Source organism: Neopelma chrysocephalum, unplaced genomic scaffold, assembly GCF_003984885.1.
Source record: "Neopelma chrysocephalum unplaced genomic scaffold, ASM398488v2 Primary Assembly neopelma1_26, whole genome shotgun sequence".
Taxonomy (NCBI): Eukaryota; Metazoa; Chordata; class Aves; order Passeriformes; family Pipridae; genus Neopelma; species Neopelma chrysocephalum.
In genome coordinates, this window is record NW_020897695.1 from 23,054,450 (window position 1) to 23,073,658 (window position 19,209).

Genomic DNA, 19,209 nt, shown 5'->3' on the forward strand with positions numbered 1-19,209 from the left:
AAAACTCATGAGATGTGTGGTAATCTAGACTTTATGTGACAACATAGACTATTGAATATAGAGGAGGAGAAAAAGTAAAAAATAATTTAAGATCTTTGAAATTATTTTGTGCTATTTTTTTCTGCAATGTAAAGCTGTTCAATGAAATCTGCTAGGTCAGCCACTCATTTGTGACTGCAGCACATTCAGGCCCCACGACCAAACTCAGAGCAAGTTAGAAAAGAGTGTAATATGGATATCAGGTGATGAGGATGCCAGGCAGTTAGCCTGGTTTACCTTTTTCTTTGGTCTGCTTTATATGCTAAGGTACACTTTGTCTACCTTTGTCTGGGTATAGATTTTAGGTACACTTCCCATACAGGACACTGTTCTGTATTGCCAGTGCACCAGACTGCAAATGATTTTATTCAGGACTTAAAACAAGCAAGTAGCTTCTGGAAAACAGAATGAAACAATATTCAGCAGAGACAGCTGCAACACAGCTCCTTGGAAGTCCCTCCTTAAGAGACTACTCCTGCTTGGTACCTCTCTTAGGGCAGGTTTTTATATCCCAATCTGCAGTCTTAAAGTAGAATTTAATAAAGCCTCCCTTCTGTCCCTGTTCCCCTCAACCCAGTTTTGTTGTTTGTGTTAGGAATTGAATGTTGGCATTTCTCTGTGGCTTCTGTATAGTCCTTGTACTGAGTACAAAGGTAATGCACATCTCTTTCCACATCCTATGCACTGCTCAAAAAAAATCCTTTCTGCTGTTTCTGTGAGATGTTGAATCCCAGGTCCTGGGAAGATCACTTTGGGGGATAATCCTCTTCTGTTTATAGGCTGCTGAGACCACATGGAAATTTCCAAAAAGCTCTGGTTTGCCACATACTCTGAAACTCTAAGTCTGACAAAGAGCCTGGCTTCCTACTCCAATTCAAAGACTTGTACAGTTCTTGCATTGTAAGCATTTGCCCATGCAAAGCCCCTAAACTTTGCCAGAAATTCCCTTCTCTGTGTACCAAATTATGAGGTTGGTCACAAGGAGAAAAACAGGTGGCTGGGGTAGCATCATGTTTGAACAACAAGAGGCTTACAATGAGGCCAAATCATGATTTGTATTTCACAGATGCAGTTTAGTCTCAGCATAATGCTGAGGAGCATTTTGGAGCTTTATACTAAGATTTTATTTACCTGATTGTTTTCCTGCAGCTGAATATTTCATTGAAAGCAGTTTATTGAAAAGTTGCCCTAGTTTTTTCTGACTGGTTGACTGAACCTTGATGCATATAAAATTGAGAATAAGAGATGATGTGAAATGTGTCTGACAGTCACCCTAACAAAATAAACCAAAATAGCTAAAAAAACCCCCACCAAACCAACTGTGGCCAGTCCTTTGGAAAGGATGGATTTCCTTCTACCTCACCCTGATCCACTCATTTAAAAGTTTTTTGTTAATTTTTTCCTAGTTTTATGGCTCTGTGGTTTCCAAGAGTGCTAAAAGAAACAGTGCTGCTCAGCTGCCTTGCGTCCTTTCCCCCTTTTGGCTGTCAGCACACACTGATTGATCACAGGTATGCAGATGAGTGTGACCTGATTTCTGGCTGGTTGAATTCCCCCACATTCCTGCAGGCCAAGTAGTAGTGTCTGCCTTTTAGGAAGTAACCTCTGCCTTTGGCTACTAAAACAGGGTATAGGTGACCTGCTGGTCTGTTCCAAAGCAGTGCAGGTAACAGGAGGTGCTTGGCTCTTGCCTGTTTCCCTCCTAATATGGACTGAATTTAGTAACAACCTCATGTAGGATTGCTGTGTAGTTGATAGAGAGGAAATAGTATTTCCAAGTTCAGAGTTGGTCCTCTGGAGGCGCCTTTCTCTGTTTCAGCTAAAATGTTTTGAAAAGGATGCCAGCCTTCAGTTTAAGAAAAGATAATCATTTAGAGGAGAAGGGACCAGATTTGTGTTGCTTCCTGCTAGATAATTCCTTTTAGAGATATTTCTGCTTTGGTTTGTTCTTACACCATATTTTTACAGGATATTAAGCAGGACTATTTGGAGAGTATGCCAAGAGCTGGTATAGTGCTGAAGCTCCTACTGTCCTTCCTGTATCTCTTGCATAAATCTGATGACATCTGTCCAAGTGTCTGGTAATTTAAACTTTCAGGAAGAAAGAGCAAGTACTGAATAGATCTTGACTTTTTGCTACTCTTAATTAACATACACCTTCTAAGTTGATATGGATCTAATTTCCATGTGAAAGATCAAAGAAAATGAATGTCCATGAGCTTTGTGAGTCTCTTACCTACAATAAATAATGAAAACTCATTTCAGGTGATCTGGACAAATGATGAATATCATAGTCTTAATTTTCAGTTTATCCCAATGAGACTGTAAACTGTGGGTGCATCTCTTAGGAATGTAAGGACAGATTATGTAAAGACAGGTTATGGACACATACTTCAAATAACAGATTATGAAGAACTTGTGGGTCAGAAAAGATACATCTTTCCAAGAGACGCGGACATCACTTATCTGGAAAATAATGTTTAAAATCGAGATAGCTCTTTGGGATTTGCTTCTTTTTTGCAATACTTAACTATTTGATGCCTAATCAGACTCAGAGTGTGCAGCAATTTCATATCTATAACAATTCTTTTCCTCCCTCTTTCGAGGGTTTTTTATTTGAATAAGGTACATCCTGTCAGAGGATGTGAGGATGTCAACAGCAGGATGTGTAAGAATGTCAATTGGTGGTTTATGGGAAAATCTCCCTCTTTCTCACTCTGTCACGGTTTGAGATCCTCAAAAATCCAATTTCCAAGCCTCCCCCCCCAGTTTACCTCAACACCAAAGAGAAGTTTTCAGGCAGGCACAACTCAGTATAGGGGAAGGGAATATATACAATTTATTACTATACAAAATAAATACTATACAAACTAAAAAGCAATTATATAGACAATATTAGCACAGCTTCTACCACCCCTTGGACCCTCCCACATCAGTTCAGGAGAAGTCTTCAGAGCGATAGTGAAAAGTCTCTCTCTCATTGTGGTATTAGGGAAAGGGTTGAAACCCCCACCAGCCCTTAGCTTCATGCTGAGGTCCTATCCTGAGCTGCAAGGGAAACAGCTTGCACCATCAGGATCTTCATCACGAAAGGTCCAGGGAGTCAGCTCTGAGTCCTTCCTCACTGGTTTCGTGAAGGTTTCCTCCCAGGGGTAAGATGTTCCGTTCTCACCTTCCAGGTTGCAGGCTCTGGGTCTCTGCTCAGTTCTTTTTACCCCAAATAGTTTTAAAGTCCTTACCCAGGAAAAACCTGCTTGTTTGGCTCTCTCACTCTTCTTTAGCTGCTGCAGCTTCCAGTTTTGGTAGTCCATGTCCAAACCCAACTTAGAGCACCTCCGAGCCCTCTCTGGCCCATCTCCAATTTCTGCCTGGAGTTCTTCCAACTGTTGCAACAAATCACAACTGTTTCTCACGGCAACCGAGCCTCTCTGGCCCGTCTCTTGGCTCAGCTCCAGTACCGAGCATGCCTGCCAGGGAAACAGATAGCTGCAACTCTCCTGGCTGGCCTCCGAGTCCACTCCAACCACTTCTTCTGTGCAGTGGAGGGGGAGAACTGGCAAGGGAACCATCCCAGCCCTAGTAGAACCAAGGCTGAGGAGGCCCAGGGGCCCCTCTGGTCCGGGGACTCCCCTGGCCACCCCTCGTGTCTCCGATTCTCTCTTTCACACACAACACTCCTACATGCTGCCTCCAGCCCTGGCCAAGGCAGGGCCGCTGGGGCACAGGGCACCCCCCGGGTTTGGGGGAGGGGCATCCACCCCTCCAGCTTCTCTCTCTCTCTCTTACACACTCTCCCACACTCTGCCAACAACTTCCTGCTGTTGTTGATATCTGATTTTCACAGGAGTGAAAAAGAACAGCCCCGATTGGTCCCTCAGGGGAAACTCTCCTGGGACCAATCACCTCTAGGCCCCCCGGCTCCCGGGGGGGGGCAGCTCAAACCAAGACACACTCTTACAAGTTTTAAAGATGGCAGCAGGAGGAATTTGCTGATACTTTGTTGTCATACTTTTTATTAAATTCTGGTAGATTTTCCTCAGTGAATATTTATAACCTGCAAAAACTGAGAAGGCTTTTCTAGAACAAGGTTATCTTAACTGAAACTCATTTTAACAGAGCTTGGTACATTTCACTTGCTTCAATCATCTGCTTTGCTGGACAGGTGAAAACACTAATGATCCAAAAAGTTTATCTTTGTATATTTCTGCTGAAGGTGAAACAGTGTCTAGGCTTGAGCATTTAGAGGAAGATGTCATTTTTCTCATTAGTTCTGATATAAGCAGGGAAACAGCTGAGTTGGCCAAAACATCAAATAAACACAGTTACAAAGAAGGTAGTACAAAGGTAACACTGTTGACTTAAAATGCTATGTGGCGGTTTTATATGTTTTGCTGGGGTTTTTCTCCTCTGTCTCTATCTTCAGACATGTAGAACAGAGACACCCACATGTGAGCTAGGTTAGATATGTTCATATCCTATCCAGTCAAAGCATTTCCAAAGCATGGTTTGTCTGGCTTACTTCCTATATTTTCTTTGGGCTTATTTGACTCCCAGAGTGGTTATTTTTCTCCTTTGGCAATTAATGGTGGGCCAGACATATAGCTCACATATACGTGTATTTTTATGGACAGGCTAATCCCACCTTCTCATATAATTTAGCTTAGTTCAGAATAATAATTGTGATTTATAATTGTGCATGCAGGTTGGCCAGGACAAAGGAAGCTGTTCTTTCCACAGAAACCACAGCCCATGTATTGTTCCTCAAGAGAATGAAAATATTTTCCACACAATATTTGCTTTTTTCACGAAGTCTGGCAGGAAAGTATTGGTAAGAAATGGCACCGCTTGTGACATACAGCATATCCTACAAACGATTTTGCATGGCTTGGCTTGAAGATCTGAAGCAGATTGTTCATTGTAGAGCAAAACTTTGGTGAATATATAACACAGTTGGTCACCAGAACCTTCACTCCCCTGTTCTGTCAAAGGCACATGGGGGCAGTGGGGCACTGCACTGTAGTTGGTGCCTGACCCACACAGAGGGCTGATGTGCAGCAGTGGCCCTGCCCCTTCCAGGGTTGCTTGTCTGGCTCAGCACTTCTGTAGAGGGCTGAATTTTATTAGCTGGCTTGCTTTCATTCAGGTCTCTGTATCCAGCTGTCTTCAGGTCTTGAAAGTTTCTGATATTTCAGTGTAAGAGTGCTGTATTCTAGCAGTTTACTATATACCTAATTTTCTGGTGTATTTGCTGTCACACAATTTATCATTGGATTTTTACCTCCTTCGCCTAACAGCATTTTACATATTTCCTATAGGACTGTGAAAGACCAGGCAGGTCCTGCTTAATTATACATTGCAACTTAAGCTCACTACCCAAAGCAGAGTCCTGTGATATAAGTATCTACATGCTACTGAATACCGAGATACTCAAGAAGGTACGTGCTTCCCTTGTAGGTTGTCTTAAATACCAACTTAAGTGTGCTTATGTGTGCCAGTGAACTCAAAACTTGAATTTCTTCCTCTCTTTACTAGTGTGTTAAAAAAAAAAATTATGGCATCAAGGAAAACAAATCTATTTATCAACAGTGTGTATGGAGGTGTTAATCCTAATTCTTACCCATTACGCATTAAGACAGGAATAAATTAAGTTCAGAAATTTATATATTGAGGAATAACAAATGAGTCCCCTAATCGTTGGGGTGTGGTGTTAAGTCTAGAGACTTCTGAAAGTTGAATTGATTTCTGAAAGTTTTCATTCTGAAAAACGAAAGGCAGAGTAAGTGAATATAAACTATGACCGGCTATGTATCATTCTTTCTGTGTAAACAGAGAGATGGTAGTTTTTTGTCATTTTTACTTCAAATTATTATTATTCAAAGAAGATGCATCATGAATGTATTAATGCTGAGCTTGATGTTTGTGATGAAACAAATGATTGCAAGTTAATTTCTGTCTTCTCTGAAGACACTGAATGAGACAAAAAATCCTAAATTTTTAGTGATTTACTGCATTTTGACCTGTTTTCCTTTACTTACAAAAATGCTGACTCTCTAATTGTGGCAAGATGCTGTAAGATTATGAGGGTTTAAGATAACCAGAGGAGAAGGCTGATAACATGAGCCTACTAAAATAAACCTGTCTTTGATAAATGCTAGATTAAAAGCATCAGAGAGAGCCCTAATTAGAAAACAGTTGCTAAAGTAGTTGATAGCCCTGAGCTTTTCCAATTGAAACCAATGAGTCTGTTAACGTTTGTTCGTATTTGAAAATAGGAAATAGAGCAAGGCCAGAAATTTCAGGTATTTGTTACGTGCTTATAGAAATACTGAAATATGTAAAACAAGTAACTGAGTGCACACAAAATATGCTTCTGGAAAATTCAGGCTTGGGAATAGCCAGGATTCACCCCATCTGCTGGGTGCCTTGCAAGATTACTATTAGCAACAACCCTTTAAAAGATGTATAGTATTTACACATGTGTTTGGGTCAGTATCACCAATATGTGCCATTTGCTACTTACCACTTACCCTTCCCAAGGTGAACTGCATACAAATGACTAACCTATAAGCTGAAATGGCATCTTACTGAAATGTGCCTGTCAAAATGTACCATGCATTTCATGGCAGAAATATATATCAATAAGACAAGATGTACAGTAAATATTTAAGATATCTACCATACACAGATTTTGTCATGGTTTGAGAGCCCCAAAATCCAATTCCCTAGTTCTAGCCCCCCCTCCCACATCTCAACCCAGTGTGAGATGGGTTTTCCAGACACCACACGAGACTCAAAATGGGGGGAAGGGAATATATACAAGACTGTACAACAAATAAATAGTATAATACACTACATACACAATCTCAACTATCTCTACCATGACATACAGTATTTACAGTGGATCAAATCTCTTCTCCCTTCCAAATAAAAGTCCAGGAGGGAAGAAGGGAAAGATCCTTTCCTCTCTCAGAGCAGCAGTCCCTCTAAGGCAGCAGTTTCTCTCTGTCTTCCATGCAGCAGCTGTAGCTGGATCTCTGCCAGTACACACGAGGGGATATCCAAGCTCCTCGGCCCTTCATCTCCAACGAGGGTCTTCTCTTCCGTGGGCTGCGTAGCAGGGACAAGACTCGCTTCACCACATCATATCATGGGGTGTAAGACCCCCATGAAGGTCCCTTCTTCAGGGTATTCACCCCTGAGTCAGAACATCTCGGGCAGCTTTCAGCTGAAGGCCTTTGCCTCAAGAGTTCTATCAGAGCTCTCGTGCTCTGATCTCAGGCTTCTAGCTTCTCAGCTAGGGGTGGCCAAAGTCACCCCCTCCACATTCTTCTCTGACCATCCTGGTCCAGCTCCGGGATGCCTCTGAGCTTCTTAGCTCCTCTCTTTGCAGCAGTGCTGCTGCATTTTAGGACTCCTCTCAGGCGAGAGTCCACCACCCCCTCCTCTCTATGAGAGGAGAGGTCTCCAAGGAGTTTGGGGGAGTTTTGGTTGCAGTCCTTACCCCAAACTCTCTCTCTGTAGTGGCTTAGTTTTCTTTCTGCTGCTGCTTTCCTTTTCTTCAGACAACTCTGTGTCTCTTTGCTTAGCTGCATCTTGTCTTAGCTACTTGCTCTTATCTCTTGGCTCTCTGCCACTGCTTCTTGGTCAGTGCTGTTTTGCCGCTGCTCCCTTTGCTGCTCCCGGTACAGAAGCTTCCCCCAGCTTTCAGCTACAGGTACTCAGTCCAGTTTTAACACTGTTCCAAGTCCCTGTAACCCCCCAACCAGGGGCTGGGGGGGCCAGAGCCCCCAAGGGGCTCCTGCCTCTGCTCCTCGTGGCTCTTACAACATGGCCACCTCTCCAACTACAACTACTACAACTACTTTCTTTTTCGGTCTAGTGATATGTTTACATTTTGCAGGAGCGTTCATTGGCTCGACCCCAAAGGGTCAACCCCCCTCGGGGATTACCACTTTATAACTCTAGGGGGGAAAACTGTTTCCCCCCACCACAGATTTAAATAATTAGGAAGTTTTCCCCTTGGGTTATACTGGATTTTGTCCAAGATTTTGTGTATAATTTTTCTGTTCAATGGAAAAACAATTGAGAGCATTTTTTCATGGTTAATACTGAGCCTATTTGTGTTATTAGCAATATTCTGTCTTGCTTTTTTGTTAGATGTGGGAAACATGAACAAACCGAATACAAAGTATGTGTTTTAAGTCCAACATACCTGATTTTGTTTTATTCTGAAATATTATGCTCAGTGATATCTGTCTGTTATGAGCATAAGGAATATTTTTTCAAAGCAGTGTTTTAACCAGGCTAGTATTTAACTGTCAACCTAACCTCTACTAAGCTTTGTCTAGATGTTTTTATTACACTGGCAAATTCTGATGGTTTGGGGTTTTTTTTTTTTTGGCAGGGAGATTGGTGATTTTGTTGTTGTTGTTTTGCACCCTTAAATCCAATTCTTCCTCTTTTTACTTCTCAGGACAGTTCCTCGGTCATCCAGTTTGTCACAAGGGCAAGGTTGAGGATGGACGGTGACCTCAGAGTTGTGGAGGTGCCCAGTGGGAGCCCAGAAGAAAAATTAGTAAGTAAATAAACCTGAAGAGAAAGGTGTCCTTAACTGAGTAGGCTGGAGATCACTGAGATCTCTATACAATCTGGAATTTGTGGCTAGGCTTGGGCTAGGCCAGCCCAGACTTTGTTTGGCTAGACTTACAGTGCTGTGAACTGTGCTTCTTTGGTTTTGCTCTCTGTGATAACTGTGTCAGCAGAGTGAATGATGTTATATGGAAACAGAGCGATCTGTGTTGTACAAGCTAAAAGTTTAATACCCTCGAGGTATTAATGCAAAAATTAGTTTTAACTTCCTGTTTTAGCGTTAATCTAATTCAGATTTTCCTTGAAAACCTAGCAGAGACTTGAAACCCCAGCAATGTCTTTTCACATGTGCCAGAATAAAATATTTAGAAGTGTTAATGATATGTGAAAATGGACAAGGATATCTAAACTTTCAGTAATACATTTAACTCTTCCATTGTACTGAGCTGATAAAAATGAAGTATGAGCTGATACCACATTTTGTATTGATCGGCGTGAGGGTGAATTGAAAATTGAAGGTGAAATATCAAAGGTCAAGGTGAATTCACTTTATAGTTTTGTCTGTAAGAAAACTGTACTGTAAGATGTTTACTGGCTGATCTGCTGGAAAAGGAGGGGTAATGGCTTTGGTTTACTACTACCAAATTGTGTAATACTTACACGTGAAGATTGACCAGGAGACCACACTCAAATTCAACGTAATTTTTGCCTAGTGAAATTTTAAAATTTCATTTCTTATTCCTCTCTCACATGAGGATCAGAGATAATCTGGACTACTTTCTATTTTTGTTCTTGCGGTGTATTTTCAGAACATGATCCCTACTCTCAGTTATCCTTCTCTCCCTAGTGGATGTTGTCTCCACCAACCTATATTATTGCCTCCATTTTAAGTGAGTGACATTGAGATCTCAGTATGAGAGCATTGAGTTCAACACACTTTTGGAAGACACTGACGCCCCAAATTAAAGCACTCATCTCAGAGATACTGGATTTAAAACCCCCCAGGCAAATTAGGCCTGCATCTCCTTGCTACTTTAAATCGGAAAGTAGAGACACCACTATAATGCCCATCTTGTCCACCATCGTGTTAAGGAAACTTCGCAGTCTGACCATTCACAAGACTCTGGCAGTCACACTCCCAACACTGCTGGTACTGAAGCCCTTTCACAGTGGGCAACTCCAGTTAAGCCAATGGGTGCCCTGCTCAACTCCCTACAAACTCCCCACACGCACAGTCAGATGAGGTTTCCTTACTGGTTTGACCCCAAATTTCCCATAGCAGGGTCTCAGATGTCTAGTTACATAAAGCAATTAATTCGTGGTGCGGTAACACAGAAACAGTCTGAGCCGGGCACCTCCAAGGAGGACTCCCAACCAAGGAACTGCTGAGCTTTTATCTGCTCGCAGTCCAAGCTGCATGCAGGGCACTCTCTTCCTCCTGAGTCCTCTACTCCTGCTGTGTCTCCCAGCGTGCATCCACCTGATTGGCTCTACTAGTCTTCCTGCCTTTTGATATCCAAAAGGTAGGTAGTTCATTGCTATGTCTCTCAGTGTGCATGTACCTGGCTGGCACCTACTCTTCATTTACCATAGGGTTCACGGCCTCTTGTCTCAGGCTCCCACCCAGAGCTCAATCCACATTTCAATCTGCATCTCTATCTGCAGCTTGCAAACTGAGCTACCTATACCAGATGTATTCATCAACAATCATGTCTGTAACCCTAGTTTTAACTTTTGATTTTATTAGACCTGTCAGAAAAAGGAGTATTTTATATGATAGGACCTCATTTTTCCCCTTCAGTTTTATTTTCTTTGTCAGGTTTCTGGACCATTCTAAAGTGCATTAAAGAATAGGCTTGGCCGCTGACATGAAAAACATAGCTAGCCTTTGCTGGGAATGTGCCTTATAAGTGACCTGCAGCCCTGATTGTTGCTTGATCTCTCTTTAGTTCTGCAGGTTGCACAGAGCAAATCTTGCAACTGTATGACAGAATTTCATTAATGACTGAATACCATATGACTGTGACACCCATGCCCCCGCTGAAATAGAGGAATATAGAATATATCTATGCCAAATATTTTCATCTGTAAAGGTTTTTAGAATCTCTCAGAATGATAGGCACAATGTAAAATGTGTGGGATTACTGTTATTTAATATTCAAAATTTAGAAATGCTTTTATCTAGGAATGCAAGCTCTGTTGTATTTCATTGTTATCTAATGCTTGAAGAAAAAAAAAGAAAAAAAAGAATTGTCCTTTGCCTGTTCCCAGAAAGCCTTTCAGCAAGTCTTGAGTTGCATCAATTATGCAGTGCACTGTGTGTGCTGGAAGCTATATTAATCTTCAAATAAGAGATTGCTTCTAGGTCCTGGGAAGCCCTAGCTGTAAATGAGCATGCTTGACATATTGTAGCCATGTAACATCAATTTGTAGTTTCAAGTCTTTTCTCATGCGAGTGCCATTTGCTCTCTCCTTTATGCTATTTCCATATGTCTGTTGGCTTCACCATTGCTGTATGTTTTGGATAGGGTCATGTTCAGGCAAAAATTTAAGAGGTGGTTTGGCTCAATGTATTCATTTTCCCCTGTTCTCTTCTTGTGGAATGCAGAAGGGAATAGTACTTGTTGCAAGCCACAACTATTCAGCTGGAAATACAGACAGGAGAAAGAAAATGTCTTTGTTCGTACTCCTCCCTTCCCTTTTAAAGTTCATCCTATACTCTTCATTGACCATGGACTGCTACCACATTCATTTGGATAGCAGTTCCTTCTGAACAGTTCTGCATGGACTTCCAATGAGTTTGTGTTCCCTAACAATGAAAATACATTTTCTTAGACACTTTATCATGGTAAAGTAGAAAAGGCCTTTTTGCTCTCTATGGTTAAATGTAGACTTATTAGCACATTTAAATCGTTCTTTGAAAACAGGTGTCATTACTTCACTGGGCACTTTCGCAATATATTGTACAATATCAGTGTGCAAATGCCGTGGTCTGAAGGGAGGAATGGAATGGGGCTGCGACACAGCACGGATCCGGGACACAAAGGTGGGATGCAGATAGAGAATTTATTCCAGCGCGCCCACGGGTTTTATCAGCTCCGGAGGGAAAGGGCCAGAACATAGGGCGGAGCAGGAGACAGACAGGTGAGGGGACAAACCAGGATAGGGACATGGGCAAAAGGGGAGGAGCGCAGGGGGAACCAGGGGAGGAAAGGGCAAATGGGGGCTGTCTCCACTCTGCAGCTTCTCCAGCCAATCGGCAGAGAAACAGAGGAGCAGGGAGCTGAACAAGCCGGGACATGCCCGAGAAATACAAATTCTGGGAAAGCATACAATGTGTATATACATAATAAACTGTAAAGTCTGTATCATAAAGTCCTTTCAATCACTGTACATCTTTTTCCACTTCTGAAATTTTCCCCATTCTGGTTTCTGGTCCTTCACATGCAAACTCTCTGTAAAGAAGACAAATGGAAAAAGAAGACAATCGAAAAAGGAAGACTCATATTTGTGATGCTAGTATAAGAACTATCACTGGACAACCCATATAAACACCAGCTTTGTCAGAAACTCCAGAAGACAATTCATAAGGGAGATGCAATAGCATATGTAAAGATCTCTAAGTTGGGTAGCAGGCTGTCTGTGAAATGAACCCATTTTTTAAAAAATAGATGCATTTATGCAATTCTCAGACATAACGTCTCCAGATTTGGATATGATTTTATGTGATTTGGAATTGTATATTCTGTCTCTGGTTACAACAGGCTGCTTGAACTCTTATTTGGGACAAATCACATGAAGAAGGTGAGCAAAGCTTGGATTTGGCTTTGTGATGATAGTGGTATTAACACAAGTATATAGTGGCTGAAACTGATGGTGTGGTATTTGCAGAAGGCATACTTAATTTTCTTCAGCATATGGGTTTCCATGAAGGTTTGGCTCCCTTCTTCTCTGCTAGTGAGGTGAAACCAACAATAAGCTCCATGAGACCACAGTAGTCAAATACACCAGATCCAAGGATCCACATTCTGTGCTCACTGCTTATGTGCAGGAGGAGGAGGAGCGCTCTTAAAGAGCAAAAGGACTTCCTGTAGAAGTGTGGAAGGAAGAATTGGTTGGATTTTGCTACAACAAAACCATCCGAATGCCTCTGATTCTTCCTGTCTTGAAAGTGAGTGCACGCAAAGCTGAATGCATGAAAAGGCATCCCCAGATAAAACACGTGCAGCTTCTGCAACATAGTGCCCTGTAGAGCTTAAGGCTGCTATATAGCTGTCTGGTGCTGTCAGCTGAGTACAGGTATGCTCCATCAAGCCTTTGAACATTTCCTGCCATGTGGGTAGAGTTCACTTTTCTCTCATTTTCAGCTCAGTCACCCCAGGTTTAGTGCAACACAGGCAAGTGGTTGTCCTCCATGGATTTTTTTTCCTCAGGATTTAGATAGGTTTATGTTTGCAATGATAAACAAATATATTTTGGGGAAGAACAATAGCAAAAAGAAAAACTCATAAAAATTAGGTTTACGCTTGTGAAGACCTACAAGGTATCTTTATATGCGTATTTATACGCAAAGAGATTTAAATGCGTATTCACGTGCCTAAGCTTTAGCTGTCTGCCTGCAGCATGGAGAACTTCGTCCTGTTCTCCATGTCTGTTGGAAGGAGCAGCCTGTGGTACTGGACAGTGCTCATGATGTCCCAGCATTTTTTTAATGCATGTGGAAATACTTCCTCCACTCAGCAATCCACCACCAACCTCTCTCTTTTTTTAGAAGCACTCAACATTTTAAGGCACCAGCTCTCCAGCTTAGCTTTTTGATCCTGGCCAGAGCTTTCTCCAGCAGCTTTGCAGCCTCGCACCAGTGGGTTATTTGCTGCTTTATTGTTTTCATTTTGTTGCTTTACCTTTCCATCTGCTATTGTAACTTTCCTTTTACAGGTTTTCTTGTCTTTACAGTGCAGTCTGACAGGTAGAAACACACACTTGGGTAAAGGAACAGAACAATACATAATAATAATAAAATACAGTTAATTTCCCAGGGATAGAGACAAGCATGTTGCAAGGACACCTCATGTTTGTATTTTTCAAGAACTTGCAATGCTTTTCTTAGTATATCTAAATAAATAAAATATATAAGGGATGCATATAAATATATTTACAGATGTGTAGGAGAATGGTGTCTTTACTGCTGAAGTCGCCCCAAACATAACAGCACTTAAATGGAAAAGTCAACCAGCAGTGCAATGGGGTATGAAAAACCAGAAATATTTTGGGTGATAATACAGAAATAAAATAGCATTTTTTTATAAGCCATAGTGCTGTGGTTCATAACGCATATTTATACACATTTCATGTACATAATTCATTTCATGTACATAAGCAAAAAGAAATGAAAAATTTTCAATTATGTATTTTTAACAAGATTTTGCTGAAGTATGTTTTTTGTCTTTCTGAGTCCTAGTGCAGTAGTGTGTGCCTATTCTGCAAAGGGCTTTGGCACAGTATGAACTTCAAATATTTTCAAAAATTCCTACTCAGTCAACTTCTTGCCTACACGCTTTACTGAAATAGGATGTTTTAAAAGCACTAAAAAAAAAATTCTGATTATTTTTAATTTATTCACTAAGATATAGCCATCAGGATATAGCGAGTGTTTGGCATGGGTAGAAGATGAACTGGTAGGTGCCCTTGTCCTTCTGGTTTCAGCATTTCAGAAATCAGTGGTTGGGTGCAGATCTCAGTTATTTTCCAGAAGGCCAGTTTTGTTGTGTGAAACCTGATTGAGGTGCAAGCTACATACAGCTAAATGGCAAGCTGCACTGCCTCCTGGGCATCCCTGCTTTCAGATCCCACATGTACAGTGTGAAATGCAAAAGATAAATATGAAACTAAAACTCTTCGTACATCATCAAGACAAGTCTTTTTCATGGCCTTTCCCTGGCATTTCATTGGAGTCTGAAAAAAAGCCTCTAGTTCACTCCATATTTAATGACTGTTGCATGTGCTTCCTGTGAACCAGACAGCTGCTGTCCCTACTGACCTCTCTGGGATGCTTTCCCAACCCCACCCCCCTTATCTTCTGCATCAGTTACTCTTATCACTCCCATCTTCTCTATATGTCAGGGCTACCTTGAGCTGGGGACTGCCTTGTGTTCCCCAACATGTTGGCCACTCTGTAGGGGCTTTGCTGCTGGGGTGGAAAAGATGAGGACTTCAAAATGTGCTCAAGATCGACTTTCAGAGACTGCACAATGGCCAGCAGGTCAAGTGGTGGCCGGTGGATGGCATGCTTCTCTTTAGTACCATCACACTCTGCCTCCAACCTTCCCACCAGGGATGACTTGCTTCCCTGGCCTCCCACCGCTGACTGTACTGGCTTCCTTCTGATACTCCAGAGATGCAATATACACTGTCTGCGCAGTCTGATTATGTTGGTGTTGAGTTGTGACGGCCAATAAAGATGCAAGGAGTCAGTTATGTGCAGAAAAGATGTCTCTATTTTCTCATCTGCTTTTTTTATACCCCTTGCTAGCAGCAAGCAGTATCCTTATTTTAGGTAAGCAAGCAACAGCATTTTCATTGGCTAGGTTCTATGGGCGATACATTTGGCAAAGCTCAAGGCCTTATTGCAGTTCCCACATCCTAGGCCTACCAACTTTACAGTCTGCCTTTGTTTTCTCCATTAGGGCTGCGTACTGACTTCCTTGTCATCAAGGATACACCCGAAAGTTTGCCCAGTCAATATCTTCATCCTGGGAGCTAATAGACCCGCTATTAACCCCTTCAATTCCCCCTTTCTGTAATTGTGCGAGAAATATTACCTGCATCGTCCTTTGCAGAGCCCTTCGCGAACACGACACAATACATGGTAACATTACTAGCACAACCACAACCATCATCAAAACTAAGACCCCCATCTTAAGTAAGGACAGTAACCAACCCGAAATGCCCCAACTAGACAACCAGCCTTCCAGGCCAAAAACCCCAGTTTTCTGTGTGATCTTCTTTGTTTGTTCTTCAAGTGTGGCAATTTGTCTGTAGATGGATTCAGAGTGATCTGAGATATTTAAACAACACATGCCTTCAAACTCCTGACAACCATGTCCATGTGCTAATAGGAAAAAATCAATAGCAGCACGATTCTGCAGTGTAGCATGCCGTGCACTATCTACATCAGTGGCAAGCTTATACAAAATATCTGAGGTCAAATTTGCTTGTTTGTTCACCCAGCATGCCAAGGCTTTGATTTGCTTTAACGCTTTTGCTGAGGCAACTTGTGGCAAAAACAGAGAGGCAGACACAATAGATGCCTGACCCCACAAGGTTAACGTGTCCTGACATTTAGAGTCAAGGGCCAGTGACCATTTGGTCAAAACATGACTGTAGAGATGGGAATGATTCAATAAAAGCTTTTCTGTGGGGGTAAGCAAACCTAATTTACCAAAGGTACAGGGTCCCCCAGTGGGCTTTGCCGGAATACCTGGCCATCCCCAATTGCCACAAATCAAAAAGTATCCTTTCGGGAGTTGACGAGCAACTGTTACACCAGGTGAGGGTCGCTTGCGTGTATATAAACAAGCAGATGCATTCTGGTAAAAGGGCATATCTGGAGACAAGTCTTGTGAAAGGGTTTCTGTGGTAGCAGAAGCATCATATCCCTTACTGTACTTATTAGCCAGCGGTGTTGCACCCGTATAGTCAAAATAAAAGCAACCAGTAGCAGTTAAGGTACCCAAAATATCCAACTCCTGTGGTGCAATGCCTACTGGTAGCTTAACAAGCCAGTTGTTTACATTTGCAATGCAACTCTGCGCAGAAGCATTACAAGCCTTTGTTGCTAAATCAGGTAATCGTGTAACATTAGAAACAAATTTCACTGCATTAGAGTTATTTACAGGTGCCCCAACAAGGCAGCTCTGGTTTCTCCAAGGAGGCACAGAAGGTAGTTTGGTTCAGTGCTTTCATCAGGGTCACCCAGACGTTGTGGCTGTTCCACCGGGCTGAGTCGTTCGAGCTGTTCCGCTTAGGAGTCATCACTACCAGTTCCCCCGAGGCAAAAAAGGACACATACACCAAGCAGGAACCCACCGCGATCCATCATCTGTAGAAACACAAGCATAACCCCTACCTTAGGTTATCAATTGATGAGGGCTGGACCACTGTCCAGACACCAGGTCCCATACTTGAACTGCAGGAGCAGTCTTAGGTTGAGATGACACTAACGAGGAAAAATTGCAAAAAAAGAGCAGGAAAATGAGAATCCAGGGGAAAAGTCAAAAATTTAAAACATAAACAGCTTTGTCTAAATGGGCTTGAGGGGGCTCACCCTGCATGATTTGACTGGGGTTTGGCTTGGGTTTTTTGTTGTTGGTACCTTCCTCACCAAAACTTATTGCAGTGACTGAGTATTAGTGCAGGCAGATTTTGAGGGCTTAAGACAGCTAGCGACGTTAGTATGCACAACATCCCTGTTCCTCTCCAAACCATGAATGGGGTTTTTTTTATGCATGTATGTTGATTCCAGACTGCTAGAAGAAACCAGATAGATAAGAAGCTGTTGTTGTTCTACCCTTGTAGCTTAAGCTGTGACTGCAATAGCCAAGCTATTCTAGCCAGTGTGCTTCAAACCTAAAATGTGGAGCTCTTGATGCAGAGATTATGTATGGTTTTATCTCTGCAGCTATTCCTGGCTCTGTCTTTTGACATCATAAAGTGCGTACAGGTCTATTTTGCTGGAGGTTATGATATGTTAACGTTTACTCTCTGAGTAGTGGAGAGAAGGCACCACCTCACTTTGCATCCAGGGACTGTTTGAAAGGTCTCTTCACTGAAATTGGCAATACTTAAAATGTAAGGAGTTTCAGGGGTTTTTTAGAGTCAGGAAAATAACATTAGAGCCTTGTCATCTAAGAAATAGTCATCAGACTTGTGTCCATAAGATGGATTCTAACCTTAGTTGTGTGAAAAATGGACTGCCACATCAGATCATCTTTCCAAGCTGCGTCAGAAATAGGAGGAAGGCACAAGGTTTGTGTTTGATCTCTCTGTCTGGTATTTCCCTTACACTGACTGTGAGGGAGACTGCTGCTTAGGAAACTCTCAGTTCAGCAAAATGTCTTGGTGCTAATATCTGAAAACAAAGGCTTGGTGCTAATATCTGAAATGCTAAAATTATTCTTTTTTTTTTGGTTTAAGAACTGGTCCATGTTTGAAAACTATTTTGACCATTGTGATACTAGTTATGGGAATATTTTTGGATAATGCTGTATATGTAGAGCTTAGTTTGTGTCCATTTGCTATATTTTCAAGTGTCATTGTCATGACACCATAGCAAGGCTGCTCACAATCATCTTTGAAAGGTTGTGGCCTTCAGGAGAGGTGCCTGAGGACTGGAAAAAAGCAAATGTCACCCTGGTCTTCCAAAAGGGCAAGAAGGAGGGCCCAGGGAACTACCAACCAGCCAGACTCACCTCAGTCCCTGGAAAGATGATGGAGCACCTCATTCTGGAGGCCATCTCTATCCACATGAAGGAAAAGAAGGTGATCAGGAGTAGTCAGCGTGGATTCACTAAAGGTAAATCATGCTTGACCAACCTGATTGCCTTCTACAATGAGACAACTACCTGGACGGATGAGGGGAGAGAAGAGGATATTGTCTGCATTGACTTAGCAAGGCTTTCGACACTTGTCTCTCAGAACATCCTCATTGACAAACTCAGGAAGTGTGGACTGGATGAGTGGACAGTGAGGTGAATTGAGAACTTGCTGAAGAGCAGATCCCAGATGGTCATAATCAGTGGCATAAGGTCTAGTTGGAGATCTGTCACTAGTGGGGTCCCTGAAGTTCAGTACTGGGTCCAGTATTGTTTAACTTGCTCATCAGTGACTTGGATGAAGGGACAGATACCTCCTCAGCAGGTTCACTGCCAACACAAAGTTGGGAGAAGTGACCGATGCCCCAGAGGGTTGTACAGCCCTTCAAAGGAACCTTAATGGGTTGGAGAGATGGGCAGAGAAGAACTGTCTGAATTTCAAAAAAGATAAATGCAGGGTCCTGGGGAGGAATAACCCTATGTAACAGTACAGTCTGACACCTGACCTGCTGGAGAGCAGCTCTGCTTAGAAGGACTTGGGAGTCCTGGTGGACAACAAGCTGTCCATGAGCCAGCACTGTTCCCTTGTGGCCGATGGTATCTTGGGGTGCATTAGGTCTTCCTAATTGTCAGATTGTGAGGGAGGTGATCCTGGCCATCTATTCAGCCCAGGTGAGGCCACATTTGGTGTAGTGTCCACTTCTGGGCTCCATAGTACAACAGAGAGATGGAGCTCCTGGGGCAGTTGCAGTGAAGGGCAGTGAAGATGATTAAGGCACTGGAGCATCTCTCTTATGAGTGTAGGCTGAGGGAACTGGACCTATTTAGTCTGAAGAAGAGAGGACTGTGATGCCTTAAGCCCCCTAATGTTTTTTTATTTTTCTAATTTTGTAAGCCTTATAAGTTTTATAGGTAATAGAAGTAGATTTTAGAAACAAACCCCTTTCTCCCTCCTCCCCTAGCACCCCTTAGTTTATACATTCCTTAG

At 42.3% G+C, this 19,209-nt stretch overlaps 1 protein-coding gene across 1 annotated transcript in view; it reads left to right on the top strand.

The window, feature by feature from the left end:
- Positions 1-19,209, top strand: part of ITGA9 (integrin subunit alpha 9) — a 219,326-nt gene that overhangs the window by 181,324 nt on the left and 18,793 nt on the right. The window contains exons 24-26 of the mRNA XM_027675915.1: positions 4,742-4,867; positions 5,355-5,474; positions 8,513-8,614. Coding sequence (XP_027531716.1) covers positions 4,742-4,867; positions 5,355-5,474; positions 8,513-8,614 — 348 coding nt within the window. The remainder of the gene's footprint in view (positions 1-4,741; positions 4,868-5,354; positions 5,475-8,512; positions 8,615-19,209) is intronic.